The sequence below is a fragment of the Falco biarmicus genome, chromosome 4 (assembly GCF_023638135.1).
Source record: "Falco biarmicus isolate bFalBia1 chromosome 4, bFalBia1.pri, whole genome shotgun sequence".
NCBI classification, from domain to species: domain Eukaryota; kingdom Metazoa; phylum Chordata; class Aves; order Falconiformes; family Falconidae; genus Falco; species Falco biarmicus.
In genome coordinates this window covers 11,317,799-11,345,478 of record NC_079291.1, presented here as the reverse complement: position 1 = coordinate 11,345,478, position 27,680 = coordinate 11,317,799, and the positions used below count along the sequence as shown (strand labels likewise).

Here is a 27,680-nt window from a genome sequence, read left to right as displayed (position 1 = left end):
CTTTGTCTGCTTTGCATACAGGTAGTGCTTCCAACATTTATTTTGGAGAAAAGATCCCTGCTGGAGATGTATGCAAATTTCATGGCCCATCCAGACCTGTTTTTGTCAATTGCAGCTGGAGCCACTCCTGAGGAAAGAATTATCTGCTTTGTGGAGTATTATCTCACAGCTTTTCATGAAGGCCGAAAGGGAGCGGTTGCCAAGAAGCCCTATAACCCTATAATTGGTGAAACGTTTCATTGCTCGTGGGATGTGCCTAAAGATAAAGTGAAAGCGTTCAGAACTAACGGTGCCTCCACGGTTTCTAAGGACCCAGCCAAGGAGTTTGGTCAGGACCAGTCCACGTGCTACAAGCTGAGGTTTGTAGCTGAACAAGTATCTCATCATCCACCGGTATCTTGCTTTTACTGTGAGTGCAAAGAGAAGAAAATGTGTGTGAACGCTCATGTATGGACCAAAAGCAAGTTTATGGGCATGTCAATAGGTGTTTCTATGGTAGGTGAAGGTAAGAACTGTGCTTTTATATTGTTTTTTTTGTTTGTTTAGCTAATGTTACGGGTGTCAACACAACAGAAATACAGATATTTTCCTGTTGCTTTCCCTCTGACCTTTCATTTGAACCTTGTGGCTATTTGCTTTTGTGAAGTTTGGAATTAAACCTGTAAGGTTCATACAACTTTTTCCTCTCCAGGCAGAATGAGACACACATTACACGTATAAATATATGCTTATATTTATGTGAGTCTGTTAATATGTAACTGTGCTTCAGATATGATTTAGTTGCAGTAGCAAAGGACTACTGACAGCATATTCTGTAAGAACGTTTTTATGTCTTGCTCACTTTTAAAATAATATGTGATTCAGTATGGGACAGTTTCACAATTGGAACAAAGCAGTAGGAAAAAACATGTTTTTACTTAAGCCTAACATTCTTTTTTCATAATTTCTGCAAAGAATCGTAGTTTCTGTAGTGTTTAGAGTCGGCATATTATCTCCAGCTTCATAGAAAGTGATGTAGTTGAGGTACAAATCATGATTTGCTGTATCATATATATATACACACACACACACACGGTCTGCTTTGTGGTAAGTCATTGCTCAACACGAATTCAGAAATACAGGGGGTCGTAACAAGTTCTTAATGGATGATCTGAACTGAAAGACACACCTGTGCCAGTGTCATTACCAACTGCTCACACACTGATTTAATGTTTCTAAGTCCCTTAGTCAGTCCCTTTTGCCATTTGAGGGTAATTTCCTGTCTATGGTTTTTAGTGTTTTGTCTTAACTAGGTCTTAGACTGCAGTAGAAGGACCAGGACAACTTATAGTAACTGCTTCTTTTTGGCATTATGTTAAATACTGTGATATTGAAGGTAGTAAAAAAGTAGAGGGGGAAATGTAGTAGTTTGGTTTTGCTTATGAAAAACAACAAAAAAATATGGTGAAAACTTACACATACATTTTGCTATTTCTACTAGTTAGAACTAAAGAACAAACTCAAACGGTGGAAAGGGCTACAATACCTTTGTCCCGATGGCAATAAATTCCTTTTTTTGTAGGAGAGTCATGCAACTTCCTTACTATTGGATTTGATATTGTTGTGATAGTTTATAATAAATAGGCTGTTTCCTTCTTCCTATGACTTAGGTAGTTTGCTTTTAGTATGAAATTAAGGAAGCTGGGAAGGGAGTGTCAAAGGGGATTTGGTCTTTCTGTCTCTGTCCTGACTGTACTACTGCCAGCCTGAGTCACTGGTTTAACTTGTGTTTTTCTGGTACATATTCATTTCTAGTACGCTCTTTCTCAGTGAAGGGAGCTATTTAATGGAAATAAACACAAAGTCATTTATGATTATGTAGGAGTAGGGAAATTCCTTTTTCTTGCTGCTAGCGCACAGTTTCCTGGGATTGGGGGTGTCTACTGTGGGGATTATTGAAGACTTCAAAGTCCTGATGTGTCCCAGTTTTGAGAGAAAAAGGGTCTAGGAATTAACCATTTCTCTGTCCCAAGGATTGTTTAACGTATTTTTGTGAGAATAAGATCTCCCCTCCCCTCTCCCCTCCTTTTTTTTTTTTTTTGTGTGTGTGTGGTTTTTTTACGATATCCCAAGAGTGGGGTCATCTCTAAGCATGTGGAGGAAAGGTTATCAGGAGCAGTCAGTGTGGATTCACCAAGGGGAAATCATGTCTGACCAATCTAACAGCCTTTTATAATGGAAGGACTGGCTGGGTAGATGAGGGGAGAGTGGTCAGTGTTGTCTACTTTGACCCCCATAGGCAAGCTCAGGAGTGTGGGTTACACGAGCGGGCAGTGAGGTGGGCTGAGCGGGCTGATGGCAGAGCTCACAGGGCTGTGATCAGCATCACAGAGTCCAGCTGGGGGTGTCCCCCAGGGGTCAGTGCTGGCGCCAGTCTCGGTCAACTTACTCATCAGTGACATGGATGAAGGGACAGAGCGTAGCCTCAGCAGGTTTCCTGATGATACAAAACTGGGAGAGCTGGGCGGGGAGGAACCTCATGGAGTTCAACAAAGGCCAGTGTAGGGTCCTGCCCCTGGGGAGGGACAGCCCCACACACCAGCACAGGCTGGGGGTGGGCTGCTGGGGGGCAGCTCTGCGGGGAAGGGCCGGGCGGTGCCGGGGGACAGCCGGTTGCCCGCGGGCCAGCGGTGGCCCTGTGGCCGAGAAGGCGGATGGGACCCTGGGGCACGTTAGGGGCAGCATGGCCAGCGGGTGCAGGGAGCTGATCCTGCCCCTCTGCTCGGGCTGGTGAGGCCCATCGGGAGTGCTGGGCCCAGCGCTGGGCTCCCCAGTCACGGGCGACGGGGAGCTGCTGGGGAGGGCCCAGCGGGGGCTGCGGAGCTGGTGAGGGGCCTGGAGCACCTCCCTGGTGAGGAGAGGCTGGCAGAGCTGGGGCTGTGTAGCTGGAGAAGACCGAGGGGGGTCTCACCCGTGCGTACCAACACCTTAAGGGTGGGTGGCAGGAGGACGGGGCCGGGCTCCTTCCAGTGGTGCCCAGCGACAGGACCGGGGGCAACGGGCACAAACTGCAGCACGGGAAGTTCCAGCTGAATATGAGGAAAAACCTCTTTACTTGGAGGGTGGCGGAGCCCTGGCACAGGCTGCCCAGGGAGGTGTTGGAGCCTCCTTCTCTGGAGTTATTCAAAATCCACCTGAATGTGACTTGGTGCAACCTGCTGTAGGTGAACCTGCTTCAGCAGGGGGTTGGACTAGTTGATCTCCAGAGGTGCCTTCCAACCCTGACCATTCTGCGAGTCTGTGGAGGCAGGCTTTGAGCAACATCTGCAATGGTGAACTCTGCAATTCGCTGCTGTCTTTAATAATGGGCATTTGGGAAAGAAGTTTGGGTTCACCAATTTATACATTTGCCTTTTTTTTTTTTTTTTTTGGTGTAAGGAGTGCAGAAGCATGCAGCTTCATGGTGACAGCATTTCTGGGAAATGATGGAGAAACTGCAGTGCAGCCAAGCATTTCTGTTGCAGTTGAGGGCTGGCAATAGGCAGCAAGAAGTTCTATCACTGAAACTTTTCTGTCATCTGAAAACAGCCAGCCTAAACCTGGAAGCCTTGGTTTATAATGTTTACTTTGCAGTGCTGTTTCTTCACTTGAACCTAGACTACACTTTCTTCAAATTTTTTTAGTCTTTTTTTTCAGTCCCAGGGAAATCTTCCTAATTTAAAGTTGGTGCGTAGATTTGCCAAGCTGTGCAAAAATTAGAATGTACTACAGATGTTTTTGTCATGTGCTGCATACATATAAATTCTGTATTAGATTGAGGTCATTGTGAGTACTGGGGAATAGATTGCTGAACCAAACAAAAGTACCCACTGACTTACAATGTGGAAAAACTGTGTCTGGATTTACACGTCTGGTAATGCAGAGCCTAATAACTTTTTAGCGTGAAATATAATTTGGAGTATGCCCTTTGTATTTAAGGCCATTTTATGCATTGCAGCATTTTAAATGGGATGAGTTGGTCTAGCAAAAAGTAGGTTGTAGAAAGGCATGCTGTTATCCAGAAGGTGTATGAATGTAGCTAAAATAGGTAGAAATTGAAGTTAGCTACTGGGAGAAGCTTTCTGACAACGAGGCTGGCCGGTAAGATTGTAGAATCTTACTTTAACCTGTTAAAACCAGATTAAGCGCATTTCCCAGGTATGGTTGAAGTATGATTTATCCTGCTTTTGATAAGAGGCAAAGTGACATCTCATGCATCATAGAAATCCCTGGGGTTTGTTTGGTTGATTTTTTTGCTGCTGTACATTGGATGATTAAGCTAATAATGTGTTACTGTTGGGTTTTTGTCTTGTCCCTTCCTCTTTTTTTCCCTCCCTCTATTATGAGGGAAAAATAAAAGCACTCAGCCCTTTTATTTGTCTGTTGCTGGAATTCACTTACCTGTGGGGGTGCCTTTGACTTTTTGTTAGATCAGTAAGGATTTTGGGTTCTGCCAGATGCTACTTGAAGTTTCCTGGATATCTCAAATACACCTGTGTCCGTTAGAGACTTCATTTAAATCATTCTGATGTTGGTATAGTAGTTTTGTTATACTGTGCATTCATTGATTACTATTTCATGTATGTGGGGGGGGGAAATTCCTTTCAAACAGAGCATTAGAGAGCTTCGGTTAATGTTCTGGAAAATTCAGTGGTATCTTGTTCTAGTTCTGTTTATCAGAATGCATTTGTTGGAAATGGCCACGGCACCAAGCCTGTCAGGGTTCAAGGAGCATCTGGAGGATGCTTAGTCGTACACTTTATTTTTAGGTAGTCTGCGATGAGCAGGGAGTTGAACTTGATGATCGTTATGGGTCCCTTCCAACTTGAGATATTCTGTGTGATTTTATGACCTGTAATTTCGTTGTGACCTTAGTGCTGAATACAAACAACTGTGATGTGTTTTGAAACTTTGCTCTCTGCTGAATAGTTTTGTGTATGTCCTTGAAACAATTCAGTGAAGCTTTTTCTCCTGCAGTTGGCTATTTACAGAAATAAAATGGTACTGAAGTTTTGGGCCTATATTGTATAAGGGATATGCTGGTAATGTTTCTGTGGTGCTTTTGAAGCATATTTTTTAACTTGTCATAATGTCCTTTGATGTATAGAGCATGTTGCTTTTTATGCTTTGTTGTTAGAAACAGCAGTGGATATGCTAAAGTAGGATGTCATGGAAGTACAAAAGCTTCTGTAAGAGTTTAAATAGGGGATCTGAGGACAGTATGGTCCTCTCGTGCAAGGGTTTCAGCTCAGAATCTTAATTCTACAATTTTTAGTGTATGTTGCACCTCAAAGTCACTAAAATTTTAATATTTTTTTTCCTAGCTGCAATTTTTGTTTGTTGATTTAAAGTGAGCATCAGTTACAGAGATGCAGAACGAGTAGGAAAGTACTGCTGGAAATCCGTGTTTTATATGCTGTTTTATATGCTAGCCCTTCATCTGTGGTTATGAGGGGTCTAAATCTGGCTTGCTAATGAAATGTCTCAGCTTTTTCTTCACTATACAACAAACTCCCCATTCTTCAGAGTAGTCAGCATTGAGTTTCCTCATGAGAAAGCTACCCTGAATAGAAGAAGAGGGTATTTTGCATAAAAGAATTAATGTTAATTATGGACTAATGAGAGAGTGAGGGAGAAGAGGGTGTAATGAATACGATCACATTAAGGTTTAAATTAGCAAGGGATGGGAGAGTCAATGTAAATATTTAATGTTTTTTTTTACGTGGTCCAAAGAATCTTCAAACAGATGGATACTGGTTGTAGAATAAGGATACTTCAGTGGAAAAGGCAGTGGTGAGCACACCCCAGTGTGGGCTGTGCATGTTCCTTTTCTGCTCTTGGGTTTTGCTCCAAAGCAGCAAAATCCAACAAAAAAAGTGTCACCTTTGATTCATGGGTTAATTTTGCAGAAGGCATAAAGTATGTTTAAGTGGATTGCTCTGTATTATCAAGTGGTTGGTTATGTCTTGTGTTTTCACTTCTGCTGTTTTGAATGTTTTAAAAAGTAGTGAGGTATAGGCTTCCAAAATTATTTTTTAAATATAATAAATATAATTTTTTAAAAATTATTTTTTAATTTGAAATGAACCTTGAAAAGAATTGATGGGTAGGGGAAAGGTTCAGTGCTTTTCCCAGGGTAAATCTAAATGAAAGCAATGAATGTTTTCACTTGTGTTTTTTCTGTTCAAATATGTGTGTATGTGTTTATAGATGTACAGGTCTATAATTTCTATTCCTGAGGCATTAGTGACTTTTTAATTTACTGACCCCAAAGATTGACTGCTCCATGCATCTAGAGCTGCCTAAACCTTTCTATTTTTTATATTACTAATTTTAATATTAATATTTTTTTAGCCCAGTGGTTTCAGAACCGTTTCCATATGGCATGGCACTCATTACTTAATTTAGCAAATGGCTCCAGCCTTTGGAAAATGAGCAGTGCAGCGCAGCTCGCTGGAACGTTTGTGAGACGATGAGAGTCCGGTTTGGCATCTCATGTTTTCCCATGTGAATCTGCACAGCTAGTGGTGTACTACACCCTTGTGGGGTTCAGCCTGTACGTAACATACTCCTGTTTGTGCCGTGTTAGAAATGATGCAGACAGAGTGAAGAACCTGTTAAATTAGGAAGTTGCCCTAGGCCGTTTGTGTCCCACGTACCATTTGTTGTTCAGATTGATCTCCATGCAGTCAGTGGGAAGCATTAAATTTACACATGCCTCTTCTGCAGCTTATTGATCCAGAGCCTCCTCTGGGTGTTTTGTCAATATGTGTTACTGGAAAATCAATTCACAAAGCTGCAGCGCTAGTGAGGGACACGTAATAGTCAAACAGGGAAAATTATATGCCGTGAGCATCGCTTCCTTTAGCGCAGGCTGAGGAGCTGTGGAAAGGAGCATGACTGCGAATACGCTGCCTTAGTCAAAAGCAGGAGTGAATGGTGTTGAGGACGTTTCAAGGGGGAATTTCAGAATTCCACACTTGTTTACAAAATGTTCACCCTTCTCTGTGGGATTTTTTTCTAATACTCTAGATTGCTCAATTCACTGTTCCTCCCAGAGTACTTACCTGATGCATTCTTCTGTGCATAATAGCTGCCTATAAATACTTAAGATCCTTTTCAAAGGAACTTGCAGTTTTCGAAATAATTCGTTGATGTGAGAGGAGGAAACATTACTGAAAATGTAGAATCTTCTACAACTTTTCATGTAAATTTATTTAGCCATTTTTAAATGAAAATGAAAAATGAATGATCCCTTATACTGGGGAAGCAAGGCAAGAAAAATAGCATGTGTATTTTCCAGCAGATACTTTTAAAGATCAGTCACAATGGAATGATACTTACAAGCAGATGTTAAAAGTACACGATGCTTTTAAAAATTACTGTTAGGTTTTAGGTTTTCTGCCTTTAATTTCTCAAGATTTAAACTCAGCAAGGTAGGGCATGAATTCAGATTGTGGTAGCAGTGACAAATGTTGACTCTCGGTGTCATTTTGGTTTCCTTTTCGCTGAGAGAGGACAGCTCTCAGTTCAGGCATGGTGGTACAGCTACAGTCTTCATGGTGCTTCAGTTAAACGAGGTTTTTCACGTGGACTCCGCAGATGATGGAATGCAAAGCTAAGAGTCATGTTACCATTACAAGTAGTATCAAGTTGTGGATATTTGAGATCTTCCCTTAATTCTATTTCGGATCATAATTGTTGAGCTGGAGTCATGTTTCAAGTGACATAGCACTTGATTAAAAATGTATTTATTCAGGTGTTTAAGGAATTGAAAAAATGTGCTACCAGGTGCTAAAAATACTACCGTGAGATCTGGGTTCAGTTTTTAATATCTAACCTGCTGTGGTGGTTAAATATTTACACTGAAGGTCACTGCTGTTACTTGCTGTTTGCTTTTCAGTGTGCTTGGCAGTGTTCACTAGAGCCCTGTGTCCCTCCCACTTGAGTACGGAGGAACAAAGCTATCGATCCCATCAGAGAGACAAAAGCAAACCTGCAGTAACTCAGGAGGAAATTTGTGTTTATCATAACGGTTTCCTGTCATGTGAGGACATGCAGTGATGGTCAGAGAAGGACGGCTGGGCCTGGGGAAGCAGGAGGCTCTGGAGAAGCTCATGTGAAGGTGTGGTTCATGCATATGGTGAGGTTCTCCCCCAGCAGCAAGCACCACACCTGCTCACTGTACTGCTAGTACACCTTTTATCTTTAAAAACAAAACAAACCCAAAGAAACACAAAAACCTCACAACAACAAAAGCCCCAGAATTGGCCCGTTGGAAGCGGGTGCTGTTAGGGTGCTGTGCTTTCTGACAGTGTGAGGCAGTGTCTGTGCTTAGACCATGAAGACTGGGGAAACGTGACCTCATGGGTAGCACCGCAGGCTGTGTCCCACAGCTGGTTGCTGCTACATGTCTGTTTCCCACAATTCTAATGAAGAAAGTGGAGAATAAGTGGGAAGAGGAGAAGAAGGGAAGGCTGACAGACTTGAGTCTAAAACCTGTTGTAATTCCCCATGTGGAAAATGCCCAGCTGCAGACTGTCAGGTTTCCTTTCGGCGTTTGATCAGTACCCATTAGCTTTCTTTGATCCTTTCTGAATTACCATCATCTAGTTAAAAGGCTTCTTGATTGTTCTTTATTAATTTAATGTTATTACAGCATCCATTTAATGAGTTTGATAAGTAGAGTTGTCTCTGTGAGTAGAAGTTTCTCCTGGTTGCGTGTCCCGCGTGAGTCTGGTAGTTCAGCCTTCCTGCAGCGTGTTCAGCTCGGTGGTACCTGCAGGTGTGGAGCCAAGGAAGCCTGAGGCAGAACGTGTGTGTGTGTGATCCAGCTGTGTCCTGGCTGTGAGGGTTTGGCACGTGACATGAGGAACTTGTGACTTGCCAAGGCAAAATGATTAAAAGTCCTTTCCAGACACTGCTTTTCTGTGTTTGTGCTTTTGTACTCTCCAGCGCATTTGTGTGAAACTTGCTGGAGTAGAAGCACTGGCTGTGTGGTTGCTAGCAGGCTGCAGCTTCAGAAGTCCTGAGAACAACTGCATAAAACTATTCCAGTCTGCAAAAGTTGTTTTCCTGTGGAACAGTTTCAAAAGGCAGAAGTGTGACAAGTTGCAGAGCTTCCTGTACCTGCCTTTAGTTCCATTAATTGAAGCTGATATTTAAGACAATGTTTCTGTTACAGCTCTGCACTTTTAAATTTTGGATCTTTTTTAGGTTTGTGTCTTCATGCAGTGTTAAGGGCATATTTTTATGTTGGCAGTATAGTGCTTTCTTCCTATTTAGTGCTTTTTCGTCATTACATATGTCAGATAACTTTGCATAAGTAGTGTCGTTATTCCCTTGGACAGGTAGACAAACTAATCAATACCACTACCGATGTGTTCTTCCCCTCTCTGCCCCAGGGTAAAGGCAAATTGGCTCAAGCTCATCTTGTTTCTAAACAGATGCTATTACTATGTCAAAATAATTTTCCTGATCTTTTAAAAATATTTCTGGGTTCTAAGTGCTTGCTGTGATGGGTTATTTTCAATCCCTGTTGTGAAGAATTACTTTCAAAGCTTTAATTTTTGCCTTTAGGCAGTTATTAAATGGGACACAGATGAGTGTAAAGCTCTGATGAAAAATATACTCCAGATATTTTGCATGATCTAATTCTGTGTGCAAGGTTTATGGTACTCTTTACCCAGTCTTATGTCCTGTTTGTCGTGAAGACCAAACTACAGCTATGGTGGGTACAAAGCTGTATTCTTAACCCCAGGGGAAGCTAAGACCTGATCAGACATGCAGCTTTCTTCATAGTTCCAAATAACCTTGAAAAACTGCTGCTGCTGCATGTTGTTGTTTTTAGTTACAGCCCCGTAATGCTGGGGGGTGGAGGAACCTTTACCAGAATGAAATAGAATTGCCAGTAATTTTCTCTGCCTGGTGGAGACTTTGGTGTTGGGGTAACAGAGCAGTGGCCCCTCTTTGACTATGCAAGACTTTTGCAAAGGCTGTGTGGGAGACCAGGCATTTGGAAATGAAGGAGCAAACTTGTCGGAAATTTCTAGATGGCTTCCTTGAACATGTTTCCTTGTTGCACCCAGGCAGACCTAGAGAGAGCCTTTCGTTCCTACCAACAAATGCATCAATAAGAAATTAGTGGAGAGGACCTGAACATACCTGATTGAAGAGGCCTTTGGCTGTGCTTGTATATTTTTTTCTGGTGAGAGATGATGATATGACACTAAGTGAGCATCTGAGCCATTCAGTATGGCTTTTTGCAAGTAAACATTTTTTTCAGCCTTAACAGTTAATTGTTTGTCAGTAATACAAAATCAGTAATCCAGTCGGATTTTCTGATAGGCCATTTGGTGCCGTGAAGGACCCCAGGGTACACGTTCAAATTGCGTGGTTTTGAAAATGTCTCTTTGAAGAAGTTTGTTCCAGAGGGAAGACTTTTTTTCTTAGCAGACAGTACCTCCTTCAAGCAAGCTGCATGTTGTGCTCTCTGTGGAAGTATGTTTTGATGACAGTAATTGGTCCGTGACTGTCAGGTCTTATCAGTGAACTTCTATCATTTCACTTTCAACCTTTTTCCTACATAGGTGTTCTTTACTTGATGGAACATGAAGAAGAGTATGTTTTCACCCTGCCTAGTGCCTATGCTCGCTCAATACTTACCATTCCATGGGTGGAGCTTGGAGGGAAAGTCAACATCAATTGTGCCAGAACGGGCTATTCTGCCACGGTCACGTTCCACACCAAGCCGTTCTATGGAGGGAAGGTCCACAGGTACGGGAATTACTGTCTTATTCTTGTTTGCCTGCTACTGGATTTCAATGGAAAAACTCTTGGGCATCTGTTTGGTTCTTCTGTTGGAGTATTTTATAGACAGATATCTGAATTTCTGTTCCTATTACTGTCTGAGGTGACTTACAGCTTTAGAGCACAGTTTATTGTAGTTATACATTTTTATATAGTTTAACTGAGCTGGATATATTTCTGTCATTAAACTAAAGTGAATGTATTCTTCCACGCTTTGTTGCTTGTAAAAATCGCTGTAAGTGCAAGATCAGAAAAAAGTACAGAGAGAAGGCAGTATTTCTGCCGCACCAGCTGCTGCTTCTGTGCAAGTCTTGTCAATGAACTGGTAGTGGAACTCAAGTAAGGAGGAGAGAAGTGAAGGTTTTGCTGCCCATAGCAGTAGCTCCCTATTGAGGATTCCCATCTCTGCACTGAAATTCCAGGTGATGAAGATATTGGTTGTGTTATTGTGGTGTAACTCCAGCCAGCAACTAAGCCCCAAGAGTAAATGTGAGAAAACTCATGGGCTGAGATAAAGTCACTTTTGTAGGTGAAGCAAAAGCCACACACGCAAGCAAAGCAAAACAAGGAATTCATTCACCACTCCCCATGGGCAGGCAGGTGTTCGGCCATAGCCAGGAAGACAGGGCTCCATCATGCATAACGGTTACTTGGGAAGACAAGTGCCATCACTCTGAATATCTCCCCCCTCCTTCTCCCCCCAGCTTTATACACTGAGCACGACATCCTGTGGTCTAGAATATCCCTGGGGTCAGTTGGGGTCAGCTGTTGAGCTGTGTTTTCTCCCAACTTCTTCTGCCCCCCCCCAGCCTACTCGCTGGTGGGGTGGGGTGAGAGGCAGAAGAGGCCTTGGCTGTGTAAGCACTGCCTAGCAGTCACAGAAACAGCTCTGTATTATCAGCGCTGCTCCCAGCACAAATGCAAAACGTAGCCCGTACTAGCTACTGTGAAGAGTGACTCTTATCCCAGCCAAAACCAGGACAGTGTCTTTGGTTCCCCTTCGTTAAGGGTGTGAAGAGGAACTGTGCAAGACAGCTTCGTGTCTTACTTCCATGCTCAAGTTGATGACCCAGTCATTAATGTACACAGACCCCTTTCTTGTTCTGTCGCGGTGTCCGTGAGAAGGCTGTGCTTTTGCGTGGTTACCTCCGGTTTATTTCAGTTGGTCTAATTGTTCTGTATGTGTATCAACCATTTCCATGTTGTGTTCAGGCAGATATCAACATTAGGCTGTTTTGACAGGGTTTTTTTCTCGAAGGTGTATATTGATGATTGGTGCCATCAGGGTGGGTGAAAATTGGGGACAGTTGTGCTGTATTAATTTTATAATTTAAAACCAGTTGAGTTTACAGATTACTTACGTGGCTTGCTGAAGCACGTGTGTGCATGTTCATAGACACACACACAAAACTTCTCCCTGCATTTTGGATTTCCAGTCCTGCCTATCTGTTTTGCTCGCTCTCAGAGCAGTTCTTGGACCACCAAGGTAGCTTTACTCATTACCTCTCAGCAGCTAAGACATAAACTTGCAGAGCTAAAAAAGAAAATAAAGGTACCTGAAGTCTTTGACGTGAGTATCTGACAGCATAACGTTCAGGTGTGAAAATAACACGTGTACTGAAAATGTCACCCAAATGTCAGGAGCTGTTTTTCAGGCTGATGAGGTAAACAGTTCTGGGTTCAAGCTGAGCATCAGAGTTTTAAGTTGAATTAGTGCTGTACTTTGGGAGAATGTCATCCAAAAGGTATTGCTGCATTAGCAGAGCTTCCTTGGGTTGAGTCTGTCTTTTTGGAGACAGTGTCACTACTTGGCTTGAAAAATGACTTTGTAGACGTAGGAAGCTCCTTGTAGCTTAGCTGCGGTAGTGCTTTCATTTGCTGATAATAAATGGGGCCAGTTATTTCAGTGGGTTTTTTTTTCTTCCTTCTTGAATTAGGGTTACAGCCGAAGTGAAACACAATCCCACTAACACCATTGTATGCAAGGCGCAGGGAGAATGGAACGGTACGCTGGAATTTACTTACAGCAACGGAGAAGCCAAAGTGGTTGACACTAGCAAACTGCCAGTTATCAGGAAAAAGATCCGGCCGATAGCAAAGCAAGGCCCACTGGAATCAAGGTAAGGGCGGAGGTGTGCGGTGTTCTGCTTCTGAACCGCCGACGGGAGCGGAACGGGGAAGCAAACTGCAGTCATGGATGGTGTGGCTCAAAACCGCCTCGCTTCCTACGGCACGTTAATCTGGGCACAAATAGGTGAAGCTGTGTATTGGTTCTTGGGAACATAAATTACATTACAGTGGTGTGTACATCGGTTTTGTAGATGGGCAGAATGCTTGTATGTGTTTTAATGAGCGTTTGGAAAATTGTAATGCCGTGTTTTCACCTGCTTTTTTGAGTGATTCTAACATGGTAGTCAAATCAGTCAATTTGTTGCAAATAATGTTGCATCTTAGGACTTACACTGGAATTTCTTGTTCTGTATGTTTTAGAATATATATATGTATGCAAATGTGTAATATGTGAGATACAATGACACACACTCTTGAGGGCTCTCAGCTCCCACATCACATGCTTAACTGACTGGGTACCTTAGGAAAAAAACTTGTTCTGTTATTCACTGTCAATAACTGTTGACGCTTATCTTCAGAAACATCAATATTTTTATTGAATTTAGGAACATTTTATTGGAGGATTTAAAAACATGAGTTAAGCTTCATTGTATTATATCTAAATATGTTCTTTTTATTGTACAAAGGTGTGTCTTGGGTTATTGTGCAGGGTCAGATGTCATTTTCCTACTTTCTAGACACGCTTGCTTATCACAAACTCATTTTTCCCCTGTAGTTTTGGAACAGAATGGTTGGAGTAAATAAGGAAACCAGTAGCTCTTCAGTGTCTTTATTGTATTTTTTGATACTAGTAAGTGAATTGCAACTATCCAGTGTTTCGGCAGGATATGCAGTTTTATCAGATTGTAAACAGAACTCATTTAAACATCCTAGGGAACATGTGAAAGCTGCAGTCAGCTACTTCTCAGTATTTTTCTGAGTAGAGTTTCTGCTAAGCTAATATAGCGTGAGAAGGCATCGCGCCTGAATCCAGTCCGTTGTGTGAAAACCAAATTTGGTTATATTCTGATAATTATTGTTAAGTGGGAATACAAAGCACAGACCTAGAAGAGCTCCCTAGAATCAGTGCATCAAGGCGTCTGTTAGTAACCTGGTGGGAAGAGTCAGTGTCCCAGTTTAATGTCCTCTTGGCTTTTGGCTAACATTCCCTTATAATTCAAATATTTAACTGCAAATAAACACATGTCATTTTGGAGTGGATCATCATTAAAGCACGTGATCAGGAAATTATAAAAATGAATGCATTTGCTTTGAGAAAAAAGCTCAGGTTGTAAAGAGTCAGGAACATGAACAAAAACTGTTGAGGTTAACTTGCATGGCAAAATACTGGGAGTTGAGCAAAGCTGAAAATCTGATCCACAAATGCAATGAATATCCTGGGGGAGCGATGGTTCACAAGCTATGTGACTTGCAAAAATGGCATGGAGAACATGGCAGCAGCCTGCCTCTCCTCATACTGTGGTCCAGCTGCGGCAGAAGCATTCTCACCCTGTCACTTGTGCTCTTTCTCCGTCACGCAGGCACCTCTGGCAACATGTCACCAATTCTCTGAAAGAAGGCAATATTGATGCAGCAACAGAACACAAGCACCGCCTTGAAGAGAGACAGCGGGCAGAGGAGAGGCAACGCGTGGCTCTTACAACGCCGTGGAAACCGAAATATTTTGTCAAAGAGGTACTTTGTCTTATTTTAAAGACCCTATCGCACGTTTCTGCATACAGGCGGATGCTGGTACAAATTTGTCAGTGGTTTTTACCACAGGCTAGTGTTGCTATATACCGATTGTTTTGAATTCTGCTTTTGCCAGAGTCTGGCAGCAATGGATTTTTCCTCGTCCATATTGTAAACACGTTCACTTTCCTTGAATTAGGTTTATTTTAGCCTGAATCTTTGGTACCTAGTGCTAGGTACTTAAAGCAATGTTTCTTTTACCTTAAAATCCACAGTTTAATTTGTAAATGCTGTGTACTCACATCCCCTGCTAATCCTGACCTCAGCGTATTAAAGTGAGCGCAATCTAGGGATATTTGCCCAATGTAAGCAAGCACAGACATCTTAAACACATCTGCTTGCGATGAAATAGATCTTACTAAGTTCGTCTTTGCCCTTTCTTAGTGGGAAGGGGGAAGTGAGACTCGGGGAATTACAACGTGACTGTTACGTTAGCCTGTATGTGCAGCTATTTACACCAGCAGTTCATCTGTTCCATCTTCCCATTGCTTCTCTTCCTCGTGATCTCTTTCCCCTCCTGCCCAGATTCCCTGTAAATTCATTAAGCACGGAATTTTCAGATGACAGGGACGGTTTCTTGTGTTGATTCGTATTTAGCTTTTATGTGGACATACACTGATGAAGTATGTATAAATCTTGTTTGTAAACTCTCCCTTATTTTCTTGCAGGGTGATGGTTGGCTATACTTGAATCCTCTCTGGAAGACCCATTGACGGGATAGAGCAGTTGCCTCATAACTTTACCTTAAAGGCATTAAAATGATACAGTATATAACTTCAAGATGTCATTGAATAGGTCCTGTTATCAGAAGATACAAACGAGAAGCTATATACTGTGAACGATGCATCTCAAAATAACCACAAGCTCAAGTTTATTCAGGAGCCATTTTGTGTGTATGGATACACAAACACACGCGCACATGTCCCTATATACACATATATACACACAGTGTGTATGTGCTTGTGTGTGTATTATTTACACTACATGTAAACACGTATAAACACTAACAGTGATTTAAAGACCTTTTCCTCTTAAGTTTTAGGGCATAGAACTCTGGCTGGACTCAGCCGGGGTTCCCCGAGTTGTGTGCTTGCAGGATCAGGCCCTATGCTAGTATTTAAGAAAATACTTTTTTATTAGTACTGGTTAAGGTTTTTCTATTTTTCACTTTTGCCAAAAATGTTTTGCACTTAAAATGTGATGTGTCACTTAATGGTAGTCATTCTGTCTAAACAGTCATGGAGTCACCCTGGCGTGAGAACGATGCACTGACAGTGCGCTTGCTCTGCGAGATGCTGGCTTCGGAGCACGTTGCCTGTCACTTAACGAGCGGGGGGGTTCTGCCATCTTGTAAGAAGCAGCAACACCTTCTCGGGACCCTTGTTCGCGCTAACCCATTGTGTCCTCGCTTTTTTGTCGGTTCATACTGCCAGCTGTTCGATAGGTCTCTGGTCAGCGGTGAGCCAGCTGCTCTGGTAATTGTGATCTTGCTGTGCGACGTTCCCCGACCACTGTCACGCCGATGCTTTTGGGTTACGTGTTCCGCCAAGTCCCTTCTGGCAGGTGTAGGTGTGGTGTTCCGGCTACATGCCGCTCTTGCCTCAGCCTTCCAGCCCCTTGTAAGAGAGGCAGCACGCCGGCCGAGCTGCGCCCGAGGCCACCCCGTGCCCAGCCTTGCCTTCCACGTGAAACCACTGCTGCTGTGGTCACGCTGAAATGCCAGGCTGTGCGTTGAGGTGAGTGAGGCTGGGTCGGAGTCCTCTGTCCGGGTGTGCTGCTGTGACGGGCATGAGCCTTCCCCACCAGCCGAGAGGTGGGTTCGCTGCGAGGTTAGACAGAGATCCTCTGGTCAGAGCCCTTCACGCCGTGTTCAGGCTCCAAGCAGACCTGTATTTTAATTTCTTCTGCTTTTGACGCAGTCGATTGCTTCTGGATGGAATCTTTGGATGAATAGGGGATATAACTAGCCTTCTCAGATGAATGATCTTCTGATGGAAAAGTAACAATTTAGCGAATTATTACACCGAGACAGTAACCTTATTGATGAAACAAATGAAATGTGATAGAATTTGTTTTGTAAATTAAGAAAAATAATCCTGTAGCTTGATTTTCCTTTGTAAGGTAACCACTGTGCCACTAAAAGTGGATTCTAGGAGCGTGTTAAGACTTTGTTGCTTTTTAGTTTGCATTTGTTCAAAGTGAAGATGTTTTTGAGAGAAGTGGCAACAAAAGGCACACACAAAATGTGCCAACTTCTGCTCAGTGCTTCGTTCTACAGTGCCCCATAACGAAACCACTGTATTTCTAACATACAGTAGCATGGATGCCTACCTGTCTGTAGTACTGATTAATTTTGTGCCTTTTGTCTGCTTTCTTAATACAGTAACTTATGCTTTATAGTTACTACACAAATATATTTAGGTCAAAGCACTGCTAATGTCTGTTCTTGTGCATCCTGCGTTTTATAATTATTTTTTTGGTAGACGTTAAGATCTCTTGAGCAACTCAATAAGGCTAAACAGGGTTGGGGGTACACAAGGAAACATGCCATTGGGCATACTTAATAGATCTTTACATTTAAACTTCAGATCCCTATTTAATGAGGGTGTGGCTCCTTTTTCCTCCTAAATGCTACTTTGTCTGCTTTTATGTCCTTTTTTTGCACATTAGAAAGATTCATGGTAAAGATTATTTAAATACTATTTTTAGAAAAATGGACTGTATGGGCTTGGTTTTGTAACTGAAGCTTTTTTTTTAAAGGGAAAAAAAGCAACCTTATTTTTAGAAATAGCTGATGTTTTTCTGTAAAAGACCAAAATGATGCTGTCGTAGTAATCACTGAAGTGCTACCAAGTATCATCAGGAAAACACATACTTTATCACTCGCAAGAACTACCTTTATAATGGATCCACTCTTGTTCTAGAGGTTAGTCTGATAAGTACCTAGCAGCATTCATACAGTTTGTAATATCAACACAAAGAACAATCAAAAGTACTGAATTAAACATGGAACATGCTCCCAGAACTTCGATTTTCATACACCAAAGAACAAGCCACACACCCCCCAAAAACAGCCATTGCAAACCTCTCTTGTCAGGCGTGCAGGCCTGCGCTCTGGAAAGAGTAGACCTCTTTCAGCTTTGATGGTGTGACTGTCGAGGCTACGGAGATGCTGTAGCCGTTCTTTTAAGGAGAAATTTGACAGATTTTATGCTTGTAGTTTACTGAAGATCTTTTCTGTCTGCATGGTTGTCTGTTTCTGCATGCTGAGGACATTCCACTTGTGCTCTGATAAATGTTTTGGTTTGTTCCGATGCTGTGAAGAAGCCCCCCGATGCCATTTACCACTGTTTCTTTTCCAAAGTAACTTGGGAGGGACAAATGTAAAAATAGTCCTTTCTGAAAAGATCCCATCAGTGAGAGATTCTAGAACAAGACACACAAGTGTCATTTTATTTTCTGATAGTTATGTGTTCAGTATATTTTACGGGACTGAAAAGTAAATATTCATAAGCCTTATTCTGTAGGTTGTTCCAATAGCTGTCTTGGACTTGCAAGTAAATATTTTCCTTTTCAAGTAGCCAATGTACGCTCTGCATTGTAATGTAAAAACCTCCATGTACTTTAGGGTTTTTTTGTGTGCACACTGGTAGAAAGCCTATGCAACCTTTTTCTTTCTTAAATTAGAAATGTAAAGAAAGGAAATTTATACCTTTATCATTTAAAAGATGCTCTGGCAGTCTCTTCTGATTTGCCATCCTTTCATAATCTGTGACTTTAAAATGACAACGCTCATGAATAAAAGATTTGTTTCATTTAGTAGTGGGATGCCCTTTCTCTTTCCCTGGAAGCATTAGTTAACCGCTGTCAGATACGTGGATGCCAGGAGCGGTGTACAACACTCGGTGTACCTGTGAGCTGTTTGCATGGTTGACAGAAGTGACTGGTCAACTGAACCGTTGTTTGTTGTGGGGTTTTTCTGCCCCGTTCATGCTGCCAGACACTGCATAGGTAAGTTTCTGTTTAAACTGGACAGCACTCCGCAGGGAAAAGGGGGCTGGGCAACATCATGGCTTTAGGAAAGGCCGGGCAGCTTAGGCCTTAATTTGACTAATAAAGAGTTAACAGGTTGAGGTATTTCCTTGTTTCTGAATATCATATTGCATCTAACTGTTGTTGTTAAGATGAGATACCTCTTAAAATACAACTCTTAAATTATTGCAGCATTGGACACTTGCAGGGGGAGGAAAAATACACTTAGAGGCATCGTGGATCCTGGTCGACATTTTTCAAGTGTTAAGATAATGCAGTTCTGGTTTATTTTAAACATTCATCCACAGTGTTGGAAACAATCGTGCCAGAACACTTTGTTTTTATCCAAAACAGAAAAAACCCTGGCTGTAAATAGGGCAGGAAGTGCTACCTAGTTGTGTTCCTTGTCTTTTGTCACCTTGCTTGAAGGCCATGTCTTGGAGCAGGTTATACCTTTGGTTTAAAGACATTGTTGCATTTGTCATAGCCAATTATTTTCAGGTTTTACTCATAGTGGGACTGATATGTACACAAGGCTGACTCAAAGCATTTAACTGGCTTTTCAAGACTAAATATATTAAGATATATAACTAATGACTTTTCTGTCCCTCTGTTACGGAATTACTTTTACAGGTGAAAGTATTTCTTCTGGAATTACCAATAGTACTGCCTGCCCTCACTGCTTTAAACCGTAATGATTAAGTGATACAGAACTTACACACTGGACACTTGCAGTTTTAGTTCCTTAGCAATTGAAGACTACAGAGTGGCTTAAGCATTTATTTATTATTATTTTTTTTTACTTCAGCTTCCATTGCTTGTGGCAGCTATGCTTCAAAATCTACAAAATTTGACCTAGTAGATAACAAAAGGATGGCTAAGCAAATAAGCTAGTACGGAAGGTATGTTTGATAACGATGCAAGATGGTAGTATTCTTTGTTGGTACCAGTGTAGCTCAGTTCTCAGAGGGAAGAGGCAGACGTTAGTTTAGCCAGGTAATGTGAGGGTGCGGTTGGAGAACCAGGTAACCTACGTGCTCTGCAGGAACCAAGGAAGGAGTAACTTTGTAACTTCTTTTTATTTTTCTAAGTGGCTGCCTTAGTGACTTCAAGTTTTCATTTCATTTTAAACAAAGAACATTGGCAGAAGCCTTGAAGTCAAGACAGAGTTAAGAACGCTCAGGTAAGTGGTAGGCAGCTTTAGCCCCAGGCTGGCCAAGATTCCTGTAGTTAGCTAGCTTTGTTCTCCCATACCTTTAAAAATGCTATAAACATTGACAGGATTCACTTGGAGAACACTGTCAGCTAGGACAGAAAACAATCTGACAACTGTAAAGCTGCCTCAAGATGGGAGGGCAATCCTTTTTTTTCCTTTCTAAAAACAAGGCTGAGTTACAGCCAAACCCCAGCCTGACCAGCAGCATCTGTTCTGCTGCCTCTCAAATGTTACATTGCTTATTTCTTGCCAACAGGGAGGGGGCAGGATGCAGATTTGCTTCAGAGCAGCAAGGTACTCCGAATCACACATTGCATAATCGCCCCTTCTGCTTCTGGGTAAGCAACTGCCACAGCTGGAGCTCTTCCAGCTGCTGGGAGCATTCACTGCAACCTGTGTGTATTTGGGAAAGATGGCCACTACAGCCACCTTAATTTCATTGCAGCAGAGGCCCTACATTTAGCTTAATAAATTTAAGCTGGAAGGACGTTGGGTACCTGCTGTGGATTCCTTACAGCAGCCTTGTGAAGTCAGCAGATTTACATTACTGAGTTCAAATGACTTAATTTGTCCCTGGGACAATAATGTGTTGCTTATGAAGTTAAACACAACAAAACCGACGCAACGCCCTTAACACAAAACTTGAATTAACTTTATTTTCCCCTACAGTCAACAACTGGTCTGCATTGAGCTTTAAAGCAACAAAATAAAATGAAATCTCTGAACGACGGGGGCCAGAAATCCAGATTTAATTACCTTTGTGAAAATGTTGCAGCTGTATATTGGTCTGTATAAACCATCGGAGTCAAAAATGAGTTCATAAATCAAAAAAATATTCTACACCTTGGGAAAGAAGTCAGCAGTAACATTCTCACAGAACACTGTAAATTTACATTTTCTTCATGAAAGGTACATACTATTCTGCATTTTACATCAAATCATTGATGCAAGTTTTGTTTCTATAAAAAGTTACAACTGTGGCAGGAAAACAAACTGCAAAACCCTTTCATTTTAATTAAAGAAAATTTTCAAGTCTGTATAAAGCCTTCCCATAGCTGGAAAGTGAACATGTTCAGTCTCCATTTATATTTTAGTGCATTTAATCTGATGGTTTTCACCACTTTAAAAAAAAAACAAACCAAACTGAACAAAATAACCAGTATAAAAGACAGACAAAGCAAATAACGCTATAGCAGGAATTTCTTCAATTGATTTAAGCACTCTAAATAAAAACGCAGAGAAACAATTTCCAGGAAAACTACCCTCACAAGAAAGGCAGTGAGGGGGGGTGGGGGAAGAGGTTTGCAAATCCTCTACCTCCGACAGCCACAGAAAAGGGGGTTTGTATACCTGTCAACCTTTTTTTTTTTTTTTTCCCCATTAAACAGGCTATACTTACTTTACCAAATGTAAACATTTACCTAAAATAGTTTAATTTCTGTTCTGAAGCACCAGCGGCCATGTGGTGCTCAGCTATGTGTTACTATAGCATTCATTACTGTCGTCTCGGATTTTTCGGGAGGATACAGATTTAGCCCTTGTATCTCTGGTGTGCAAGATTTGCCTTGTCTACCTTAGGAGAGGACAGTGGAAGGCAGCAATACTGCAATCCCATGTTAAACCAAAGCAGCTTGCCCAGTCTAAACTAGCATCCAATTGATCTGTCCTGTCATCTCTTGTGACAACTGCAGCTTTGCTTCTCTCCCTCCAGATCAAAACCAGCCTGCAGCAAGAGTAAAGAGGACACTGAAAGAAACCATTGAACAATAATCATGGGAGTATCTTATTGTGAAAGTTTAATTTCAGAGCGCTCTGCTTCCTCTTAATCGTTGAAAACAAGTCATTTTTAGATTTCACCGTTCCCGTTTATGTGCTGCTGCTGTTCAGCTGAACAGCGTTTTCCAAAAAAGATTGACAAGTATGCATGTGCCGAGGACCAAATTACAGGGTTCTTTGGTAAAGTCAGTCCAAATTCTCAACAGATTTGAAGGATAATATGTACCAATAAAAAAAATGCTGCTAGACTTGGATAGCAGCTCTGTCTTGCTTCACATTACAAATCTAAAACAGCTGTTCTCAATAAGCCAATATTTTTAATCAGACATTGCCTGAAAATTTTGTACAATATTCTGGACCAATGATGGTTCTGTACCCTCATGTTGCTGTGAAACATGACTTGAGCTAAAGGCAAAGACTGGTTATCTCAAGGACAACTGCTTCATATTAGCAATCAGAACAGTGTATTTAAACTGTCTTCCTGTTGGGTCTCTTGCCTTTCTTTAAAATTAGTTTATTCTTAATGTAGCCACGCTTCCTTTTGGAGGTCTAAAAAGAAAAACAGAATAAAACGTATTAGTTAATGATTTAGTCTTGACCGCGGTTTAATGATGTGCATCATTTTTAGAGAGCTTAAATGGTAAACCCTCAATCAGGTATTATCCAGCTGTTATTTTTTTAAAGTTGGGATTGTTGATCGATGCCCAACATGTGCTTTTGCACATGATGTACTTTTTGTGAGCCCCATCTACCAGACCTGTAGAATTGTCTAAGCTTGTGCTGAGGCAGAATTAATAATTAACCAACATGATAAAGCTCCAAAACGCCCAAAGAGCAGAAGCAGTGTAGAGCGTTAGTTTTGTTTGGAAATACAATCTTGCATCTTTTGCACTATTTGATTCTTTTAGAAGTTAGCAAGATGACAGAAATATTTGCTCAGAGCAGCATTTTCCAAAGAGAAAAACTGAATAATCACATTTTAGTCTTTAGTCCTCTGCTCTTGGTCTGTAGGCTAGTTAGTTCTTTCTGCTCATGCGTCTTTATCAGCATATTTTAGATTTATTTTTTAAGGTAGTAATGGGGGCGGGGGAAGCATTAATGTTAATATTACCTAAGACTAACTTCAAAGTTGTATAAATAGAGTTAGTTTGTGGCAGGTAGAACTGTACATTTAACATGCCTGCCACGACAAATCAAGACAGCAGGCAGCTCCCACACTGGCTGCACTTAGAGCCTGCTGGTAAGCACAGCAATCATGTCAATTAAATACAGCTTTTTAATAACAACAACAACAACTTTTTTATTATTATAAAGTGAGACAGACACAAAGTAATGCATAATACTCGGATGTGACATCTCTGAGCTTGAGCAATGTCGTTCCTAACATGAGAGGGCGATAGGAGATGGACTGAATTCCCAGTAAGGAAGCAACTGCTGAAAACCTGTGGCTACTAAGCAGCCCTCAGAATCCATTTCAGAAATCCTAGTTTGGACATTCGCCCCATGCTCGTTCTCCCATTCCTTAACGGCAAGTAGAGCCTGTTCGTTGTACTGCAAGTGTTGGTGATGGATCAGAATTTGCATCAATTTTTAACCTGTCTCAAGACAAAGAACCGACACGTCCACAGCTTAAGTGGGGTCAGCGCACCTGTTATGAATTAGTACAGCCTTACTTGTCACTTAAGATGAGAAGTTACACTGTAAGTGTATGATGGGTACAGTAAAGTTTATAAACTTCCTTTCAAGATACATCTAGCTTCAGTGGCAACTCCCAAATACCTTATTTTATGAACTTCCATCAAAACACCAAAAAAAAGCATCTCTACCCTCTAACATTCCTTACTTGTATTTCCAAGACACAGTGCAAGTTCACTGCCTCTACTGATTTAGTTTGTTACACGTTTGTTTCTGGCAGGATTCTGGAATTGCTTTTGCAACATATAGTTGAATATATAGAAAACAGATGTTGTGAAGGAGATGGCTGCTAAGAGTCTCCCCAGCTCCCCTGGTAACACGCCTTTCTAAATAGGCTGAAGTAGCACACCACAGCTACCGCTTTTAAAACCGTGAAGATGACTTCAAACAGTAAGCAGCCAGACACTACAGTTCCGTCAACAAAAGTTTCATATTTAATTTATTTCATACAAAATTGCCATTTTTTTTTAACTTCTAGGCATCACTACTTTCAAACAAAGTCAGAAAGCAACTTCCACATGATTTACTTAGTGAGCCATAGTTACTGAAACATGAATGGATGTACTTTAGATTATACTTCCAGTTACATGAAGACTTGAAGAGTTGTAACAGCCAGTGACACACTATCTCCAGTTAGCATTCTGCCTAAAAAAAATCTAGCCTTGTGTCTTCACATGCTTTTAAGTTAAGCAGACAGTAAATTAACAATTATTACCAGCAGGCAGGTCTGATATTGGACACTAACATGAACAGTATCCGTAACATTCTGGCTAGTGGAAATACATAATTCACCAGCTATGTGATTCACTGTTAAAAATAAACTGCCATCTCATCTCCTGACCCCTTTCAGTTACTTCACTGGGAACCCACCTTCTTTGACAAATACTTCTGTTTCGGTACAATGTTGGTTACTCTAGGTTTATGATCCAATGTCTCTCTGTTGTCTAGTTGTTTCACCTTGTATATTCTAACAAGCCAGTGCTCTGAGGTAAAGGCCTCCTCCAGATGTTTAAATTTAATGTCTTTGTTGCCTATCTCAGCATTGCGTGTACGATCGAATCCTGGGGGTGTCCGAAAATCCAGCTATAAAGATTGAAAGTTGCATGTTAGTTTGAGGCAAAACCCAAAACACCCATCAATGCAAACTGCGGTACTTCGTACCACAAGGCAACGCTTTCAGCTGGTCTAGTCAAAGGACAACACTTCTCTTGCACTGGTTGAAGAAAAACAGAAAAACCTCTCAGTTCCTTTTTACAATTGAGAAAGAGACATTCATTCTTATCCCTACAGATGTCGTAGGAGACAGCACTTAATGTCTCAACAGAAATATCACGTCTACATTCAGAGATTAAACTACTCAAGTGAATGAGGTGCGGAGCCTGCGGTGGCTTTTTAGCATAGCTGCTCCCTTGTGCTGTCTCTTCCATGGTGCAATAATTTGCACTTTCTGTGCAAGTCAGAAATAGTTGATGTTTATCAGTTAAATTTGACACCCCCCCACGTTACAAATAAGACTCGCTGGCCTCAATTTTAGCTGAATAAAGGATTCTTGTGCTAACACATCAAGGCTGAAGGGCCCTCGGCAGGGGCGAAGGGGAGAAAACAGGAAAGAAAAAAGCAAACAAAGGCAGACTAGCTACATACGTATGTTTGATGATCCCAAAAGGGGAGCGACAACTCTGAGAATTACACCCTAAGTGCAGCGTTGTTTAAAACACTGATGTGACTTGGACAGAAATCAGGTGGTTTCTGACAGATACTAAGTAGTCAACTAACAAGTCCACTTCTGTGTTGCTATTATAAAGAAACAGATCTAAAGCGCTCTGCCACATAACAGTTAATGCTTTAGCAAGTGCACTGCATCATGGATTTAAGATACACATCTGGAGCAACATGAAGGACAGCAAAAAAGCTTAAGTACAGGCGCAGGTTAGCAGCAGAAATGCTTTTTTTCTAAAGGTTATGTACGCTAGGCTGTGCCTAGATGTGCTTTAATTTGTAAAAGTGACTCTTACCTCTGATTCTGCTACTACAAGCAACATTCAATCTACAAGATGGAAAACAGATCAAAATAACACGTTTTCTCACATTTCAATAAGATTCAGTAGATGTAGCACTAACCTGCATCTCTCCAAATCTGTAATAGGACATTTTATACATGAGGCAGTTCAGCAAAGTCGGAGAACCTGCCTTGTCTACCCGGAATTCTCCCTGAGGGGTAAAGTAATCACTTTCCTTTAAAACGAAAGGAAGATACAAAGAGTCAATATAAACTAAACTCCTATTTAGGGTCATTTCTCATTCCCTTCTCCGCAAAAAAGCTTTATGATAAAGAATCTAAACTGACTTTTACAGTTTAAAAGCTAATTTAAGCTAGTCTTAAAACAGAGAATGATGGTGCTCACTAAAGGTAAAATAGTTACAAACTGTTTGTAACCCAGACCCCAGTGGACCAATCTTCTTAAATCTGTATTATTGTGTTGGTACAAGTTTTGTCACTTCACAGTAAAGAGTTACTGGAAAAACTGATCTCAAAACATAGAAGTTAGTTAGGCATCTATCAAAATTATTCTTCAGAAAGGTGAAAAACACTGTATTGTTAATATACGAGGTCTGCAACGTTACCATAAGCTTCGTATGTGCACAGTGTTTAAACAAAACGAATCTCTTATTTTGATCTCCGGTACAAGATGAAACCATGCACATGGGCTACTCCCTTAAGCCTGTGCTCAGTATCTGTAAGTTTTTGTGAGGCTTAAGAAAATATTACTACAGGCTTCTGCAATCTCTGTAATGTTAGAGTAACTTAAACTCCACACAGGCCAATATTAACACTTGAACTTGTCTCCTACTTTTACAGAGTTGGAAGAAATGTGTAATGCCAACTATTTAAACAGTCTGAACACTCCTACTTTTTCCAAGTGTGATGGTGCAGTGAGACACACACACAAGAATTACAAAAGATATCCTGTACTTTTAGTGTCATGCAAAAAAAAATGTGAAAAGCTTTTGAGATTACTGACCTTTCACAACCATAAATATTGATAGAAACTGGGCTACAGGCCTCTGCACTCCTACTGTTCTAGGAAAACAACCCATAACACATTTTTCAAATAAAATTGCAGTAAGTAGTAGAGATTTACCTCCACTGTAATGAGCGCTACCAGAAAAGCAACAACATAAATAAAGGTTAAAAAAGAAAAAAAAAAAATAGAGATGAACATACAGAAATGCAGTATTCAGCTGCTTCAGTTTTCCTGTGTATGGTTCTACTTACCCGAATATCCTTGGGATGTTCCCCCTCTGCTATTCTCACCATCCACAGGAACTTATTAATATCATCGCCAGAGTAGCCAATCACACCACCAAAAATAATCAAAACATAATCCACATCCAGGCTTCTCATGATCTCGTATGCTGCTGACTCATTTGATGACATGGCCTTTCCCACCTGTATCATAGGAAAAATAATCTTAAGTATATCTGCATAGCTGCCTATCAAACAGATCCTGAGATCACTAACACCTGACAGACCAAAGCCTGAGAATACATACACGCCAACTGAAGCTGACATTTTCATTCTAGATAAAACCCATTGTGAATTTTTAGAACCTGTTGAAATTACTGGTTTGAGTACAAAACATAGCAATAAGCGTTTTCCTTTTGCAGCACCTACAGATTGTTCGAGTCATGGCTCTACTGCCAAAAACTTAGTGTTGCAGAGAATACCTAATCACAAATTATTTTCAAAGCTTTAGACACAGCCCAAAATGAATAAATTATTCAAATGTTAGTAGTTTCTTGTTGGGGTTTTTTTTCCCCCTCGAGCTCTGTCCTTCACTAATGAAGCAGCCATGCAGCGTTGTACTCTGTAGCATACAGGCACACTCAGTACTGAATTCAAGGTAAATTATGCAGAGAAAATGTCATAACAGAGACATCCTTGAGTTAAAACCATAATGTAGTTTTGGCCTTGAAAAACTTTTTACAACTGCATCCAGAACCTCTTCCGTATACTGGTCACTTCCCACGCTTTGGAATTTAGGTCAGTAACTGGCATTCAGTTCAGTAGTTTGGTTTGCCATTGAAGCTCCTGTACTTAAGGCATCGCATCGTATTGCTGTAGTGGAAGGGAGTAACTACAATATAAATAATATTGCATCAAAACTGGTAACATTCACTTAAGAACATAATTAGAAAACACTAGGCTTAGGCTGCAATCTGTCAAAAAGACTGACGCCCTCAGTTTCTTGGCCATTACCCTAATCAATGT

General features: G+C 41.2%; 2 protein-coding genes across 3 annotated transcripts in view; one reads left to right on the top strand and one right to left on the bottom strand.

Annotated features, from left to right (window-relative positions):
* Positions 1-18,507, top strand: part of OSBPL10 (oxysterol binding protein like 10) — a 122,321-nt gene extending 103,814 nt beyond the window's left edge. For both annotated transcript variants that reach the window (XM_056338666.1, XM_056338665.1), the window contains exons 8-12: positions 22-505; positions 10,608-10,794; positions 12,765-12,947; positions 14,478-14,631; positions 15,357-18,507. In XM_056338666.1, coding sequence (XP_056194641.1) covers positions 22-505; positions 10,608-10,794; positions 12,765-12,947; positions 14,478-14,631; positions 15,357-15,401 — 1,053 coding nt within the window. In that variant the 3' untranslated portion in view covers positions 15,402-18,507. The remainder of the gene's footprint in view (positions 1-21; positions 506-10,607; positions 10,795-12,764; positions 12,948-14,477; positions 14,632-15,356) is intronic.
* Positions 18,508-20,566: 2,059 nt separating this feature from the next.
* The window catches only part of STT3B (STT3 oligosaccharyltransferase complex catalytic subunit B), a 52,826-nt gene continuing 45,712 nt past the window's right edge, over positions 20,567-27,680 (bottom strand). Inside the window, exons 13-16 of the mRNA XM_056338664.1 lie at positions 26,685-26,858; positions 25,529-25,642; positions 24,278-24,490; positions 20,567-22,261 (exon numbers count right to left, since the gene is read on the bottom strand). Of these exons, the coding sequence (XP_056194639.1) occupies positions 22,181-22,261; positions 24,278-24,490; positions 25,529-25,642; positions 26,685-26,858 (582 nt within the window). The 3' untranslated portion in view covers positions 20,567-22,180. The remainder of the gene's footprint in view (positions 22,262-24,277; positions 24,491-25,528; positions 25,643-26,684; positions 26,859-27,680) is intronic.